General features: G+C 58.5%; 2 protein-coding genes across 2 annotated transcripts; both read right to left on the reverse strand.

Moving 5' to 3' along the window:
- Positions 1-699: 699 nt before the first annotated feature.
- On the reverse strand, positions 700-10,289 carry LYPLA2 (lysophospholipase 2). The gene is made up of 10 exons (XM_082494211.1): positions 10,228-10,289; positions 7,470-7,575; positions 6,663-6,694; positions 5,894-5,959; positions 5,037-5,084; positions 4,771-4,841; positions 4,413-4,486; positions 4,119-4,220; positions 3,496-3,672; positions 700-3,276 (listed from the first exon to the last, which is right to left on the reverse strand). Exons 2-10 carry the CDS (start codon positions 7,545-7,547, stop codon positions 3,226-3,228), a joined length of 699 nt encoding a protein of 232 aa, XP_082350337.1. The 5' UTR covers positions 7,548-7,575; positions 10,228-10,289; the 3' UTR covers positions 700-3,225.
- Positions 10,290-10,648: 359 nt separating this feature from the next.
- On the reverse strand, positions 10,649-13,533 carry PITHD1 (PITH domain containing 1). Its single transcript, XM_082494271.1, has 6 exons — positions 13,331-13,533; positions 13,109-13,152; positions 12,869-12,946; positions 11,908-12,012; positions 11,283-11,391; positions 10,649-11,046 (listed from the first exon to the last, which is right to left on the reverse strand). Exons 1-6 carry the CDS (start codon positions 13,523-13,525, stop codon positions 10,945-10,947), a joined length of 633 nt encoding a protein of 210 aa, XP_082350397.1. The 5' UTR covers positions 13,526-13,533; the 3' UTR covers positions 10,649-10,944.
- Positions 13,534-15,859: the final 2,326 nt, after the last annotated feature.

A 15,859-nucleotide genomic window follows, 5' to 3' on the forward strand; every position in this document is an offset into this window, starting at 1 on the left:
TGGGGCACCCACTGTCCCCTGCCCTGGGCACAGAGACAGCTGCTGAGCCCCTACCTCATGGCCCCAGGAACCCCCAGGCCCGGGTGCCACATCTTCCACTCCCACAGGGACCAGTCACAGCCCAAGGCTCACGTCCCAGCTCCCTGGGGAAAAGACCTGATGGCTGCCCCCCACACCTTCTCCCCAGCCTCCCCCATATGGTTTTGGGGACCAAGCCTCATCTCCCACGTGCTCCTGCCCACAGCTGTGCTCCAGCCTCACCTGGCTCCATGCAGCCCCCCCTCCGCTGCTGTCTAGATATGGCCGGTGCCTGGTTTTGCTTCCATGTGGCCTGTGGCAGCCGCTTCCAAAATCACATTGCCAAAGGCTGCCCAAGAGAAGGCTCTGCTCAGCTGTCAAATACTGGTCCTATTTATTACTGGCAGCTCTAATGGCTTCGTTAGGCACTGCTGACGCAGTCAACCCAGTTTGCTGTCAGTTGGATTAATAACTTATGCTACTAAATTATGAATTGAGCTTTTGATTTGTTTTTAAATAAACTTTCTTACTTTCTAAGTGGCAGCTCTGTTCTGCTTCCCCTCAGCTGGAGCTGCTGCCCCCAGAAACGGCACCCTGGGGCCTCATGCTAATCCGCTCCCCCCAAACCTCTGTTACAGAGGTGCTGACGGTGCTTCCTGCCCAGCCACGAATGACGCCAGCTCGGCTCTGGGAGAGATTTATGATTTATTTAACCTTGTATCTGACTCTGTGGAACACACGCACAAAAAACCCCAAACATTTACAAGGAAGACAAAACGGAGAGAGAGAAGGAGAAAAAAAAAAAAAAAAAAAAAAAGCTGTATTGAGGAATGGAGAGAAGCTGTTCTCCCTCCCGGGTCCTCAGCACGGCCCCGGCCAGGCGCGTGCTGCTCAGGCGGGGAGCGAGCAGGAATGCTCTGCAAAGGGGCCAGCGTGGCCACCTACGCCGTGCCCAAGGATGGCCACGAGTCCCAGGCCCCTGCTACGCACACAGTTCCAGTTCACAGTCAAATAGGTCGGTCTGTCTGTCCGCCAGCCCTCAGGTAACCCACGGGGAGCTGTGCTCCCGCCCCAGCCAGCCCCTCTCACCTCCCCACCCGCCGAGCACAGGAAGGGGAGGACGCAGCAGCTTTAAAACAGACAAAGTAGAAGAAACAGCAGGACTGAACCCCAAAAGCAAGGGGAAGAGCCGGACTCCCCCCGTGCCAGCAGCAGGTTTGCTGGTTTAAGACTTCCTAAGGGGGGGGAAAAAAAAAAATAAACCCAAACACCCCAACCAACCCAAAAACAACCCAAGAAACCAACCAAGGATGGGTCCGACAGATCCGACTCTCCGGAGAGCAGGTTATTGCTTTGCGCATCCCAGGCGGGGAGGGCACAGCTGGGGCAGAGCTGCTGGCACCGAGCCCCCCGCCTGCCCCCGGAGCAGCCTTCGCCCATGGAGAGGTGCCAGCCCTGGCACCACAAGCCTGGCCATGGCCAGCTACTAGCCACAGGACACCGAGCAGAGGCTCTATGGGGTGAGGAGCCGGACAGGGCATCGACCCACACAGAGCTGGAGCACGCGGGAGGGAGTGACAGCCCTTAGGCCAGGCGGATTTTGTGGTGTTTTTTCCTTTTTTTTTTTTTTTTTTTTTAAAAGACATGTACAGCTCCAGCCCAGGAGGGCCCAAGAGTGCTGTGGGCTCAGCCCATGGAGGAGAGGCGAGGAGAAGGGCAGCGCTGCTCAACAGCAAGTGCCCTCAGCCCTGCGGGATGGGAGGGGGCAGCCAGGAGCCCACTCCGTGGAGGACACATTCGGGGCCCTGTGCCCAGGGAGCTGCTTTGCTGGTGGGGACGGTCCCGGCCCCGTACCCCAGCCAGCCATGGCTGCTGGCACAGCCAGGCCACCACTCTGGAGAGGACAAACCTTGGCTGCAGCCTCCATCTAGCCACGCGAGGGCCCACAGGGAAACCTGTGATTGTACACGGAAAGGCCAAGAGAGCTCCCAGCCCTGGCCCTGGGGAGCACAGAGATGCCCCCCGCTGCCCCACAGTACGGGGAGCAGCGGCACCTGGGCATTAGATGCTGGTGAGATGATGGCTGGGAGGAGCAAAGCTGCTTCCTCCAGCTGCGCCTGGAGCCATCCCTGGGGGCCGGGAACCTCTCCTCACCTCACCTCTCCCTCCCAGAGCCAGCCCGAGTCCAAAGGGAAGGAGAAGTAGCAGCAAGAGAGACGTTAAGGACCGGGCCAGCGCCAGGCAGGCTCCATGGCAAAGCTGCTTGGACGCCGGCTGTAAACGGCAGCACTTTGGGGCTCTGAGGGCACAGAGCTGGGCCAAGGGAGGGAGAGACACCTCTGGGACCCCCCCGCCAGGCTGAGGAGAAGATTGTAAAAGCAACAAGAGGAGGAAGGAGGCGATTATCTCAAGGAGGGCAGAGCTGCCACAAGCCGAGGGCTGAGGCTGCTGGAGTGCGGGACGAGCCCGCCGGGGAGTGTGCGTGTGCGACAGGGCAGGGGCCGGGGCCCCGTGCAAGGAGGTGCAGGAGCTGCGCGGACACCTTTCTACTGGCCCTGGGGAGACAGGGCAGCCTTTGGCAGTACCAGCAGAGCCTCTCCCCTGGGCCTTGAAGCGTTCGCAGGAGAGTCTCGGGTTCCTGAGCTCTGATTGAAAACCCGTGAGTCACCTGAGCAGAGGCCGAGAGCAGCCGCGCAGAGGCCAGGCCGAGGGCAGAGGAGGAGCATGGGCTGCTCTGGGCCACGGAGGGCCACGGAGGGTGCCCCAGCCCTGCCCTGTGCCCGCACCGCTCCTCCCGCTGCACAGGGGGCACGTCCCACCCTTAATACTGTTACAAAAAAACCCAAACCCAACAAAAAAAACCTCACCCGCACCGTGCCAGACCCACACACTGCAGTGCCTGAACAGGGAGTCAAGGGGATGGTGACCCCCACAGAAACCGCTCGGAGCAAGAGGAGGAGAGAAAAGGCCACTCGAAGACTCGCCTTAGACAGCTCCAATCTCCACTCCGAGAGCAGCAGGGAGAGACGGGGCACCCCCAGCCGGAGAGGACGCGGTGTGAGGAGACAGGGAGAGGTGGGGGCTGGTGGTGCGGCAGGAGGTGCGGTGGGGTGCCATGGCTTCCATTTGCAGCGGACAGGTCACAAGGGAAAGATCGGCGGCTGCAATCTCGGCGTCCTTCCCCGCGACAGTCTCGATTGGCTCTGCTTAGATCCGGGGCAGCAGCTTCTCAATGAACTCCTTCACTGCCATCATCTCCTGCGGAGAGCGCAGAGACTGTCACTCCAGGGCTCCTCAAGCGCCATGCCTTGCCTCAAGTGTGGGGGCACGAGAGCTGTGCCGCTGCCCCAGAGTGAATCGGGGAATAAACACATTCTGGACTCAGCAATGTCCCCGACCCACCGTGCCGGGGTTGGTCCCTAAGGCGAGACCAGCCCCTGACAGCCCCGTCCCCTCTCTCCGCCCCGAGGCACTGACCTGAGGACAGGAACTGTGCATCACACCAGGGTAGGTTTTGAACTGGACCTTGGTGGGGGTGACGACAGATTTCAGCTTCTCAGCAGTGAGGGCCCCAAAGCGGACAGGGATCATGGGGTCCATCTCCCCATGGCACTGCAGGATGGCGATGTCCTTGTTCACACCGTTATTCGCCGCCTGCAGTGAGGAAGGAAGCGCTCAGGGGTGCCCAGGAGAGGGGATTCCCCATGGGGAACGGGTCAGATGCTTTATCTGTGTCCCCATGCACATCACTTGGCAGCTCCCCTCCTCAGGAGGGACACAGCAGAGCTGCTCACACAGCGCCTGCTGCTCTGCCACCACACGCCTCCTCCCACACTGCCACCAGGACAGAGCTGCTGCCCAGCCGGCATGAGGAGCAAATTGGCCTGCAGATACCCACACCAGATCGGAGGGCAGAGTCCTGATTTCTCCTGTGCCTTCACCTGCTCCAGGAGCAAAGGTGTGGGATTAATCCCCCACCACAGGCACTTTGTGCCTCCAGCAGCCCCAGGCTCACACTGCAGCAAACTCCAGACAGGAAAATCCGCCCCCTCACCCCGACCCTCCCTGCGGACACACAGGGCAGCAGCAGCGCACAGTACCTGCGGGAAGGCTTTGTGCAGCGGGAGCCAGCAGCTGAGAGCCACGATGCCGGCCAGCTGGTGCTGGCAGGTGAGAGCCGTGTACAGCGACAAGGCGCCGCCCTGCAGCGGATGAGGAAGGTCTGTTAGTGCGATAGAGGGATCCACCATCCCAGAGAACCCACCAGACCCGGCTCACCCAGCACCCACCCGCCTCCTCCCCACGGATGCTCCCTTTGAGGGGTGTCTTCAGAGGGGAAAGAAGGGTCCCAACCCCCAGTCTGTTCCACCTCAGCCCCCTACAGCCCAGCTCACCTGTGAGAAGCCCCCCAGGATGATGCGGTTGGGTGGGATCCCATTCTTCATCTCATGCTCGATAATAGCTTTAACTGGAAGAAGACAGAGAAATGGGTCAGTGAAAGGGGGGGGGGGGGGGGGGCTGAAAAGCAGCACCCAAGACCTGGGGATGTGCACACAGGACCCTCAGCACATCAGGGAGAGGCAGGTGCCAGAGGTCCCAGGGATTGAATGCACTTGGCTTCAGCCAGGGAGAAGGTGGACTGGGATCACAGGAGAGCAGAAAGGAAGAAGAGGTGGAAGAAAGGCATTTGCTCCTCTCCCTCTCTGGGAGAGCCCAGGAGCTCAGCATTTCCCCCTCCCCAAAGTCTCTTACTGTTTTCTGCAGCTTTCTTGATCCCAGCTTCATCCTCAGGTGCATCTGGAGTCAAGCCCATCAGGTCAAACCTGGGAGAAGAAGCAGAGTCAGCCCCAAATCTCTCCCAGCACACAGGGTGTGGGGAGGTGGGTGTGCTCTGCCCTTGCCATTCCCCTGCTCCTGCAGGGCATTGGATTTTGGGTCTTCAATGCCCCCCCCCTTCTCACTCCCCAAATACACCCCCAGAAAGGGTCCCACCCACCCCTGCCACCCAAAGCACTGACCAGGAGGGCATAACCATCTTCATGTTGAGGGTCACCGGGATCCGGGGCCTGTGGAGAAAACTGTTTTAGTTCAAGTACAAGAGAAGAAAATCTGAGCCAAGGGAAGCAGCGAGACCAGCCTTCCCATCTGCAGCTGCAGGACACCTCTCCCAAGGGATGGCAGTGGGTGGGTGCCACCAGACCCAGCCTGGGGGCTGCAAGGTGACCCCAGGGATCACCCGCAAGCGCTGAACAGATCCTGGCTGAGCTGGAGGCTCCAGGGCGTTGCCAAGCAGTCCGCCTGGGGAGGAGGGCACCTGTGTCCCTCTCCTGGTTGCTGCTGCCGAGCAAGGAGACACTGACGGAGCGGCTGCCTCGGCTGCTGAGATGGGACACCGGGAAGCCAAGGCCCTGCTGCTGGGGACAGCGCTGCGGCAGAGCTCTCCCAGCCTGGTGAGTGCCCCCTGCATGCACTGCTATCAGAACTGGGGACACATCGGGGAGCGTTTCCTTCCCTTTTTGCTGAGCCCACTCCTGCCTGACCAGGGTGACTGGGAAGGAGCTCCAGTGCTTTTGGCTGTCACTGCAGCCATTGGGGAGAGGCGGAGGATAGGACAGAGGAGCAAACAGACTCAGAGCAGCAGCTCCCACGCTGATCAGCTCTGCGGGGAACTGCTCTGCCTGCAGGCAGAAACTGTCAGGGCTGGGGCCCTGAACTAACTGGCCACAGCAGGAGAGCAAGCCTCACTGCACAGCCCCGTGGGTAGGTCAGGGTACGGGCCACCATCTGCCTCCCCAAACAGTCTCAGCAGCGGGCACCAGCATCACAGCCCACCCAGGCCCCTCAAGGCTCGTCTCGAAGCAAGGATGGCACTTACGCGTGAGGGCAAATATATTTCACATAGGGGAGGCGGATGGAGGAGAGAGCATCAGCCCAGCTGTGCCTGGGGAGAGAGCAGAGGAGGGAGTTCAAGGCTTTGCCTCAATATTTTGGAGGATGCTGACAAAGGTGAGGGATTTGCCCCAAGGACAGGTTTTCTCCAAGGCTGCTGGCCCCCTGCCCCTACCCTGACATAATTTTACCAGATCCTACCCACCCCAGCAGCCTGAATCCCAACGTGAATCCCCAGCACAGATCTCCTCTGTGGCAGGGCAAAGGCAGCACACAAAGCCCCGCAGCTGGGAGCAGAGGAGCTGCTATCAGCAAGGGAGGAGAAAGAATCTCCTGTGCAGGGAGAAGTCTTTTGTTACTGCTGTATCTCACGGTGTCCTCTAAGGTAGCCTTGCACATTAGAGACATGCACTCACGTAGATGCAAACCAAATTCCCAGCCCTCCCAAGGACTGGAAAAACCGCAGTGCTTATCTGCTTGCCTTAAAGAAAGCAGAAAATCAAACCCGCAGGGGGCGGGGGGCTGCCAGGCTGCTGGGATCATAAATATTCAAGCTGAATTGCAGACAGCTGCTGGCCAGCGATTCCCTGCGAGGGTGGCGCAGGCACAGCTATCGGACCGAGCTCAAAGCCCCAGACAAATCTTGGAGCTGCCCCTCGGGAGAGCAGCACTGGTGCTCGCAGCGAGCGGCTGGGCCCTGGTCTGCATTCAGCAAACCCCGCGTCACAGCCAGAGCCAGCTTCAGGAATACTTACCCCGTGTCTCCAAGGCCATGTAAAAAAATGACCTGTTAAATTAAGCAGAAAAACAAAAGAATTAGCTGGTGCGAGAGCCGATGCCGTGGGAGAGTGGCAGGGCTGGGCTCACAGAGAAGCGGCAAAAGGCCACTTAGTCACTAAATAGAAGAGACTCAAACAAGCAGAAATTAGCTGATGCTAATGACATGTCTCTGCAGCTTTGAGCATGACGGATGGGTGGAACAGGCACATCATCGTGCCACATTGTGCTGTCACGGCCAGGTCCATGAGCGCTGTTGGCCCCTTGGCTGCCCAGTGTAGCAGAGGGCCGGGGAGCGATGGATTGTCCTGCCAGGCTGCACGGCACCACGCTGAGCAGAAGCCGAGCTTGCCAAGGACTCACAAAACTCATCCCTACGGGCTTTTCATCTAAAGCTAGAGCAACTCCTAAGCAACAGGGAGCAGAGGGAAGGCAGCCCCAGGGAAGGACAGAGGATTTTCTTTGGGGCATTTGCTTTTAAAAACCTACATAGCCAAATCAGATCCCACTCCCACTGACTTCCCTGCAGGTCGAGCCTAGCTGCGAGGCTGTGCCTGTGCTTCTGTGCCAAACCAAGCACCAGACACAAACAGCCCAGCCCAAAGCATAGCTACTTTTCCCCAGAAAGATGAGACCTTGCTGGTCCTGCATTCCCTTTGATGCACCAAGAGGTACATCTGAAGAGCTGAGCTCATGGCTCCTCTGAACCCCACAGAAGCAGCTCCTTATCTTCAAGACAGCTAAAAGAGAAGAAGTAGGAGAGGCAGGAGGGGTCTGGCTCTTACCGCGGCAGTCTCCCGCTCTGCCCCTGAGACAGTCACTGCGTCAGCGAGGAGGGGGACAGACATGTTGTTACCACACATACACTGAGAGGGACTCAGACACTGGCACCTGCGGGACAGAGGGACAAAGGTAATGCAGGAAAATAAACCACTCTTCCCCCCAGAACTAATTGCTCAGGAGGGATCAGCTATTTGGGGTAAAATTAAAGAGTACATGAAGGCTTTGATGTTTCAGCCCTTGGGACAGGCCTGCTCAGTCCCTGGCCTGGCAATGCTGGAGAGCCAGGAAGCAGCAAACGCTTCCCACATCGCAACACCAGATGCGTGCGAGTGGGGATGGGCGCGTGGGGTGTTGGAATTGTTAAAATTAGCTCTTTCTGTTACACCTCAAAGCCAAAGTTATTTCTGTGACTGTAACGACGTGGGCAGAGGGCGGCCAGGCGTCACGCAGCCTCAGCATCCCTTTCCGCCTGCCAGGGGAGCTGAGGAGGAGCCTGACCCACATCTGCTCCGACGGGGAAGCAGGAAACGCCGGCCCTCAGCATGCAGCAGCACAGGCTTTATAGCGCTAATAAAAGGTCCAGCCCTCTTTTATGGAGCTGTTCAGGGATAAACTGCAGCATTCGGGTGCTGGACTGAGACCCAGCCCTGTGCTGCCTCCTAGAGCCTGTGCCCCCCCAGCGATGGCATCGCTGTCCCTCCCGGACGGGCAGCCAGCCAGGGCCACCGCTGCTGTCCCCACCGCAATGGCCTCCTGCCAGCACAAAGGGCTGACCATCACCGCCTGGATCCCAGTGTCACCTGCGAGGTGGGTGGCTCCGGCAGAGCTAATGAGCCCCTACAACACTGCCTTCAGACATGACAGTCAATGGTGTTTGTTCCCAGTCCGGCACAAATCACTAAAACTACTTCGCCTCACATGACAGGCCCTAACCCCTGCTTACCGCCCAGGACTAATTAGATCAGAGCACATTTACGGCGCTTCCATCATCTCCCAGGAGCAAGATCAGCCTCTTGGCTACTGCCAGGAGCCAGACCAGCCCCCGTGGTCTGCTCGAGTCTTCACATCTCACAGTAAGCATCATCCCCAGAGGATTTTGGATGGCATGGGAGCACCTGATCTCCCCCCAAACTCCCAGTACCCTGGCAGACAGCCTTACCCGACAGAAACAGCCACCTCCTCCACCAGCCTGGGCCAAGACCTGCCCGACTCGTTTCACCAACTGTTCGTCAGCTGTTTCCCCGACTCAAATAAAAACACCGGGAACAACAAGCTCCTCGGTCTGGCGAACCTTGCAGACACACAGCCCACGTGCTCGTGTGTACTCCAGGGTCAAAACAACCAGCGAGGAAAAACAACACCTGCCAAAATTCCTGGCAAGAAGAGCCATAAATAAAAGCATCTTCCATGACAGATGGAGATGCTGAAACGTGCTCCCTGAGCAGACAGACTCACGTCTTTGCCTTATTCACAGAGACTTCAGGGAAAGGAGGGGTTTTGAGGGTCAAGGCTGCCCAAAGCACCCCACAGCCACACCTCGGAGAGACCCAAGACTTCTCTGGGGTGTTTCTGCCCCACTCCCGGGGTAGGATGAGAGGGAATGGTTTTAAACTGAAAGAGGGGAGATTAGACATTAAGAAGAAATTCTTTCCTGGGAGGGTGGTGAGCCCCTGGTGCAGGTTGCCCCGAGAAGCTGTGGCTGCCCCATCCCTGGAGGTGTTCAAAGCCAGGTTGGACGGGGCTGAGAGCAACCTGGGCTGGGGGGAGGTGGCTCTGCCCAGGGCAGGGGGGTGGGACTGGACAGTCTTTAAGGTTCCCTCCAACCTAAACCATTCTATGGTTCTATGATCTACAGGAGAGTCCACGACTGCTGCCACAAGAACAACTCAAGCAGAGGCAGCTGAGGCCAAAATGTAACAGGGGAAAGATAAGTCCCCAGAAGGGTCAGCGCCCGCGTAACAGCACCCACACACAAAAAAAGGAGACCAACCTGTGTCCGATTTGGGCTGTTTCGGCAGCAGCCCCACAGCTATGGCGGCCCTCACCTGCCCCTCACCCACCAGAGCAATGCCGGGGGGAAACCCACCGCCCGGCCCGGTGGGGGGCAAATCGCTAATTATCATTTAATAAGGTGTCCCCGGCCTCTCCTGCTCCCGCAGCCCGGAGGGAGAACGGGTGCAGGGAGGGAAAGGCGACAGGAGGATGGAAAAACCCCGCCGGGACGGAAGGGACCGGGGGAGGGGGACCGGGGCCAGGCTGAACCCCGGCTCGGCCGCGCCGCCGGCTTCCCGGCTGGACCGGGAACGCCAGTTTTCCCTGGAAATGGGGCTTTTAGGGGGGGTTCCTAATGGCCGGGAGTCTGGGGGGCTCGTACCGACTCGCGGGAGGCCGCTGGCCGCGGGAGGTGGGGTCGCGGCGGGAGGGGCGGCTCCGTTACCGGCAGCGTGCTCCTGCGCCGCCCCCAGCACGAGGCCGCGGGGAACCGGGGCCCACTCGGGACCCGCCACCGGCCGGAGCCAGAACCGCGGTGGGGGAAGCCCAGGGAGCGCAGCCTCGGATCTCCGGCCTCATTGCCGGATCCCCCCGCGCCCGGCCCGCAGCCGCCCCAGCCGGTGATCCACCGGCTTATCCTGTTAAACACCCCCGCCGCGCCACGGGGAAGGGCCCGCCCCGACCTCCCGCCGCCGCCTCCGACCTCCTCCCCGGTCCCGGTCCCGGCCCCCACCCGGCCGCGCCCCGGTGGTCCGGCCCGCCCCGCACCTCTCCCGCGGGCCCGGCGCGCGCTCTCCTCCCGGCTCCCCCAACGCGCTGCCAACCGGAACTTCCGCCCGCCAGTCGGGTCAGGGCGGCGGAAGTGACGCACCGCCCAGTCCTCAGGGGGCGGGCATCTTGGCAGCGGGGGTGAGGCGAGCGAGGCCGGCCCCGCGGGGTTACCGGGGGCTTATGGGGGAAAGGCTGCGGCCGCGGGAGGCCCCGCTGCCCCGCCGTCACCACAGCGGCGCAGCCCGCGCCCCGCTGCTGCCGGTGAAGCACCGAGCGCCGCCCCCTTCCCTGCCACACAGCCGCCAGTGCAAGGCGGTATCCCCGTGTCGCTGCTCGCTCTCCCCCGCCCCCGCCGGCTCCAGAGACAGGCTGTAACCCGCGGTCAGGGAGGGGGATGTGAGTGAGCAGGCCACAGGTCGGCACCTCAGCGTGTTTTATTGGCAGTCAGAGGAGCGAATGATACCAGACACAAGCTTGCCACTGCCCAAGGAGAGCCAATCTGCTGCCTTCTGTGGGAGCCAACATGCCGCTGCCCTTTGCGGCCACCTTCGTACAGGCATCACACATGCTCGGCCCTCTGCTTTCAAAGGCAAAGACCAAAACGTAAAGCTGATCCAACACTCTGCAGTGCTCCAGGAAGCCAGTTCTGTCCAAGTCAGCCCATCACATCCATAGACTTGTATCAGAGCCTTTGGGAGATTCCTGACAGCACAGTTAGGAGATGAAGTGAGTCTGTGGGGTGATTTGTTCCAGTTTGTGATCAGCTGGGTTTGCTGATGCTTCGTAATTGCAGATGGTGACTTTGTGGCGATGAGCCTGAATTAAGATTAAACGCGTTAGTCCAGAGGAGAGCAGAATTTGAGTCCCTCCTAAAACACATGACTGGAGAGATGAGCAGGTTCCCATCTTACAGACTTTTCACTGCAGACCTTCCATCCCCACCCCACACACTATGGCCACTTCTTCCTCACCACTAGAGCTCCACCGAAGCTCTAATTTAAAGCCCTTTTTATACCACTAGCTCATTCCTTTTCATCTCTGCTCTCACCTACCTCTGTCCACTCTCCTTTCAGGCCTACATAAAAGATCTTTGTTGTCTCCGCTCCAAAGTTCTTCGGAAAGTGGATGGAGAGGTGGTAAACATTGGAGAAACGGGCAATTCTGAAAGAAAACACACTTTGAATCCAGAGCTGTGCGTACAGGCTGCCACTCCGCTGCCTCGTCACCTCCTCTCAGCATGGTGCCGCAGTCCTGCGCCCTGCGGAACTCTGGCCCTAATCCCAGTCAAACTGGGGAGCAAAGGGCCAAGGATGCAGGAGGAGCAGCTTCCCTCATGCCTGTGGCAAGCGGGCCACCAACAAGCTGTCACTGGGGCCAAGAGCAAGGGACACAACACCAAGATGATTCTGCACCCCAAGAAATCCTGCCTCACAGGCACAGGAATCCCCCTGGTTCCAGCAAGATGGCTTTCAGACCACAGCTCTCACCTGAGAAGGGGAAGATGGAGCCAGGGAAACATTCTATTCTGGGCAGTTTTGAGATTCAAGGGAAGGAACTCCCATCTGCTCACACTTTCCTAAAATTTGGTGGCATGCCAGCAGGTGGGATAGAGTGCAGCGCCTGCGCTCAGGAGGCGCAGCCCCCTGCAATCCCCAGGCCCGCGGATCAGCATCGTACTTGGTAGGGTACTCCAGCTCGCCTGTCGGATCCCGGTTCAGGGTGAACGTCTGCTCCGGTTCCCTGGCTGCGTCATCAAAGGACATGTGAGGAATGTTCCTGAACCTGGGAAGAGAGGGAGGAACCCCAGGAAGTTATTAACACGCAGGTCAGCTCATTGGTTTCTTCCCTAGCCATTAGCACTACCTGCATTCTTCTCAACAATGAGAAACTGGATTTGCCACAAAGCATCATCACGTTCCAGATACCCAACACCCTGAAGAAATAACAAGAGCAGGGAACAAAGCTGGGGAGATACAGATCTCAGCATGCTCAGGTACATGAAGAAAGCCAGACCCTGGTACACTGAAGGCCAAGGAAAAGCAGGGCTTGATAAAGGTGCATTTCTTTCCCCAAAAGCAAGAACTGCAGAGTACTCCGTACTCTCTAATTTTTTAAAAACAAAGGCAGTATTCAGAGCGATCTCCCTCCCTTCAGGAGCTAAAAGAGACCTCGTGGCTCAGCACAGCTGGACTGCTACCAAGAGCCTTACAGGCCTCACCTGGTGGCAGGACACTGTCACTTGTGTCCCTACCTCCTGGCCCTCAGCGTTCCCTGCCAAAGCATGACCCCTCCTGGCCCATGGATCTTTCAGTAGCCTGCTAAGCCAGCAGCAGGTTGGTTTCCTCACAGCACAGCCAGTGTGTCAACCAAATGGTCTCATCTCACTAAAACCACCGCCCCGTTTCTCTAGAGAAAAGGTGGCACGTAGCTGCACTCAACCCCATACAAGTTATGGTTTCTTTTTTCCTCCTGGGCCCTGGAAGGGCTGAGGAGCTGCAGAGTAACGCTGCTTTCTCCCACACTGCGCACCCTCGCTGGGTGCTGGGTCACCCAACAGCATGAGAATCGCTGCTCTCATTAGCTACTGGTCAATCAGTGCTGTTTAGTCTCCAGCAAAGTTGATGCCCATGTCACTTACAGTCTCATCTCTGCTGGATGTGTACCGTCATCTTCTCCCATCACAATTACTCCTTTTAACTTCACGTTGCCGGTAAACCTGCCCAGAGGCACACAAGAGGTGGTTTCAGCTCCGGTCTCCCCAAACCAGTGCCGGTTACTGCAGCGCACAAACATGCCTCGTTCCTGGAAACACGAAGCTGAGGAACCGGCCCCGCCAGCAGCCAGAATGGCGCCGGAAGAGCTCCGGGAAAGAACTCACGGGATGTTGAAGAGAAGTTCCTCGTCGTCGTCGCTTTCCACGAACTGGGAAGAGAAAGGAGCAGCTCAGGGCCGGCCCCGCTGCGCAGGGACGCGGCAGTCGCACCGGGGGAGCGCGGACAGGAGGGACGGCGGGGACTCCCAGACCCTCGCTCCCCGTCCCGCCGCCCGGCTCTGCTCAGGCCGCGACGCCGGTGCAGGCCCCGGCCCAAGCCGGCCCCACCTGTGCGCGATCGCCGCGGTCCTCCCAAGCGCGGAAGACGAGCGCGCCGCTACCCTCGCGGCGCTCGTTGAGGCACTGCAGCCGCTGCCGGTCGATACGCAGGTAGAGCCCCCATGCTGCGGCCCGCTCCGCGCCGCCCGCTGCCACCACCGCCGCCTCACCGCAGCAGCAACAGCGACCGGGACCGTGCGCCATGGCTACGCCGCGCCTCCCCACTGCGCCTGCGCACTGCCGCTGCCCCGCCCACAGCGCCTGCGCACTGCCGCCGCCCCGCCCACAGCGCCTGCGCACTGCCGCCGCCCCGCCCACCGCGCACAGCCATCGCCACGCCCACGCGGCATCGTCGCCCCGCCCACCGCATGGCGGGGGGGTTTTTGCTCCGAGGCAGGAGGGGGAGAGGGTACCGTACAGTGCTTGGATTTTCTGGAGAAGTGATTTTCCGCTTTTCATAGAACCCGGGCTCCCAAACTCCCCCGGGGAGCTGTGCTCCAGGGCACCTCCTCACACTCCCACCAACCCCAGTGGCCCCATCCACTGGGCCACATCGCACACCCGTTCCTTCCAGAGCTCCAGCTCCTCAGACACCAAGCCCAACCCGGCTTTTTGAACTCCTGCTATGTAGTGGGCACACACTGAAAACAAACCACATTCCCTTAGTCACTTCCCTCCAACCCCGGTCAAGTGGTTTCAGGTTCAAAGACTAAAATCCATGGTATTTCCAAGGAGGCAGCAGAGGAATCTATACAGGAAAAAGACGGGATTTAAGCAACAGCTTCCAAACTGGAAGTAAACCCTTCCCAGTTCCGCACAGAAAACAAGAGAAAAGCATTCCTTCTTTCCACCAAAAGAGGCAAACTGATGCCTTCACTGATACCACAGAATCATCGAATACCAGGTTGGAAGGGACCTCAAGGATCATCTGGTCCAATCTTTGGATGCAAGGGCAATCTGGCTGCAACATCTGTCACCCCACGGATCGCCAGGGCAGGTTCAGCTGATCCGGCTGGCGAGGGGGGTGTCCCCTTCCTCCCTCTCCACTCCACGTGCGTCCCTCCCGAAGTTGCGTGCTCCGTCGAAGAGGACGACCTTCCCCGGTAGAGACACGCCATTCGTCAGTCAAGCATATAGGGTAGCTGCACTCCCCTGCTAGAACCTCCAAACAGTTGATCTTTAAAAATTGTTTTGAATTTAAGATGCAGCCAAAGTCCACTCTCTGTCTAAAAAAAACCCAGTTCAAATCTGACTCGGTGCACTGTAAGATAACTCCTAAAACCCCTTGGAATTTTATTCCCAGTAGCCAGCAGAAGACAACAGCAGCAGAGAAAAAGTCCCCAGTGGTTCTTGGCATCCCTGCACAGCAATGCAAGCATCTGTACAAGACTGACAGTAACAGCAGAGAGAAGGTAGAGAGCTAAGATTTTATCAACATACATGAATAGAGAGCAAAGCCTCAGGACTATCTGATGCACTTGTGAAAGGATCAATGAGCAGATGGGCCACCGGTCCGACCTGTCCCAGAGGGTCCAAGTGGGACTTTGGGCCCAGCAGGTACCAGATCACGAGGAAAGACTCCCATGACACTCAGTGTCCACTCAGAAGGATGGATTCTGGCCAGCTCCAGTCACAGTGAGGCCGGTCCTTGTACTGGATCGGGAGGACAATGATTACTGGGACCGAGATAAAAAAAGACCAGTAGGATAGAAGGGAAAACTATTGAGTTAAAACCAAAGTACAATTTATTACAGGGCAAAAAGTAAAATAGTCTCCAGATCTTCCACGCTCTGCTGGTGCCCTTCTTTTGACTGATGACAAAGTTAAGGCTCCCAAGAGTTCAAAGAAAAGGGCTGTCTGGGGACCTTCTCCCCCTCCAGTGCCACTCCCCCACAAGAGGAAAGTCCCAGATCTGCACAGCTGACTTATCTCCGGGAGAACCTCTTTTTGAAGTCTTTGATAGACTTTGCCATCAAGGATGCGATTTCTGCAACAGAGAAAGAAAAAAAAACACCAAATCAGCCAAACCCCCACTCATTAAAGCGGCAGTCACAGGCTGGGAGAGCAGAGAGCAATTCCAAGCTGCAGCCCTGGCAAAGCAGACGCAGGGCGGGCGTAAGCGTGAGCTCTCTGGTCACGGCCTATCATATTCTTGTCAGGTCACAGAGCGAGGAGAGCCCACGGGGCTTTCTGCACTGCCAGGACACCCATCTCTGCTTAAACTCTCCCTGCTTCCCTCCCAAGGGAGCTGCACTACAATGTCATTGTTCCAAACAGCCGGGCAGACACGCAAGGACAGCAGGAGGGGAAAGGCCGGGTTTCTGCCGCACCCGGACCATTAGGACAGGCTGAGACAGTCAGCACTGAGCAGGCAGCTGGGTCGGACATTTCCCTATGCTTTGTCTCGTGTAAGGAGTGTGAAGAGCCTTTAGCCTCTCCTCAGAGAGAGCAGAGAGGCCCCCAGCATCACCCTGCTGCCTAGCCAGGATTTCTCTTACAGCAGAAGCAGCACATTCGAGCGTTGGTAAAGGAGGAGCT

The sequence above is a fragment of the Vanellus vanellus genome, assembly GCF_965231255.1.
Source record: "Vanellus vanellus genome assembly, chromosome: 22".
In the NCBI taxonomy this organism is placed as follows: domain Eukaryota; kingdom Metazoa; phylum Chordata; class Aves; order Charadriiformes; family Charadriidae; genus Vanellus; species Vanellus vanellus.

Excerpts from the sequence above, each read along its gene's own strand:
- LYPLA2 (XM_082494211.1), bottom strand. The coding sequence starts at position 7,547 with ATGTGTGGTAACAACATGTCTGTCCCCCTCCTCGCTGACGCAGTGACT. Across the intron at positions 4,487-4,770 it reads CAAGAAAGCTGCAGAAAACA|TTAAAGCTATTATCGAGCAT; the intron begins GTAAGAGACTTT and ends GTCTTCTTCCAG. Across the intron at positions 3,673-4,118 it reads TGCACAAAGCCTTCCCGCAG|GCGGCGAATAACGGTGTGAA; the intron begins GTACTGTGCGCT and ends TCCTCACTGCAG.
- PITHD1 (XM_082494271.1), bottom strand. The coding sequence starts at position 13,525 with ATGGCGCACGGTCCCGGTCGCTGTTGCTGCTGCGGTGAGGCGGCGGTG. Across the intron at positions 13,153-13,330 it reads ACCGCGGCGATCGCGCACAG|TTCGTGGAAAGCGACGACGA; the intron begins GTGGGGCCGGCT and ends TTCTCTTCCCAG. Across the intron at positions 12,013-12,868 it reads CATCCAGCAGAGATGAGACT|GTTCAGGAACATTCCTCACA; the intron begins GTAAGTGACATG and ends CTCTCTTCCCAG.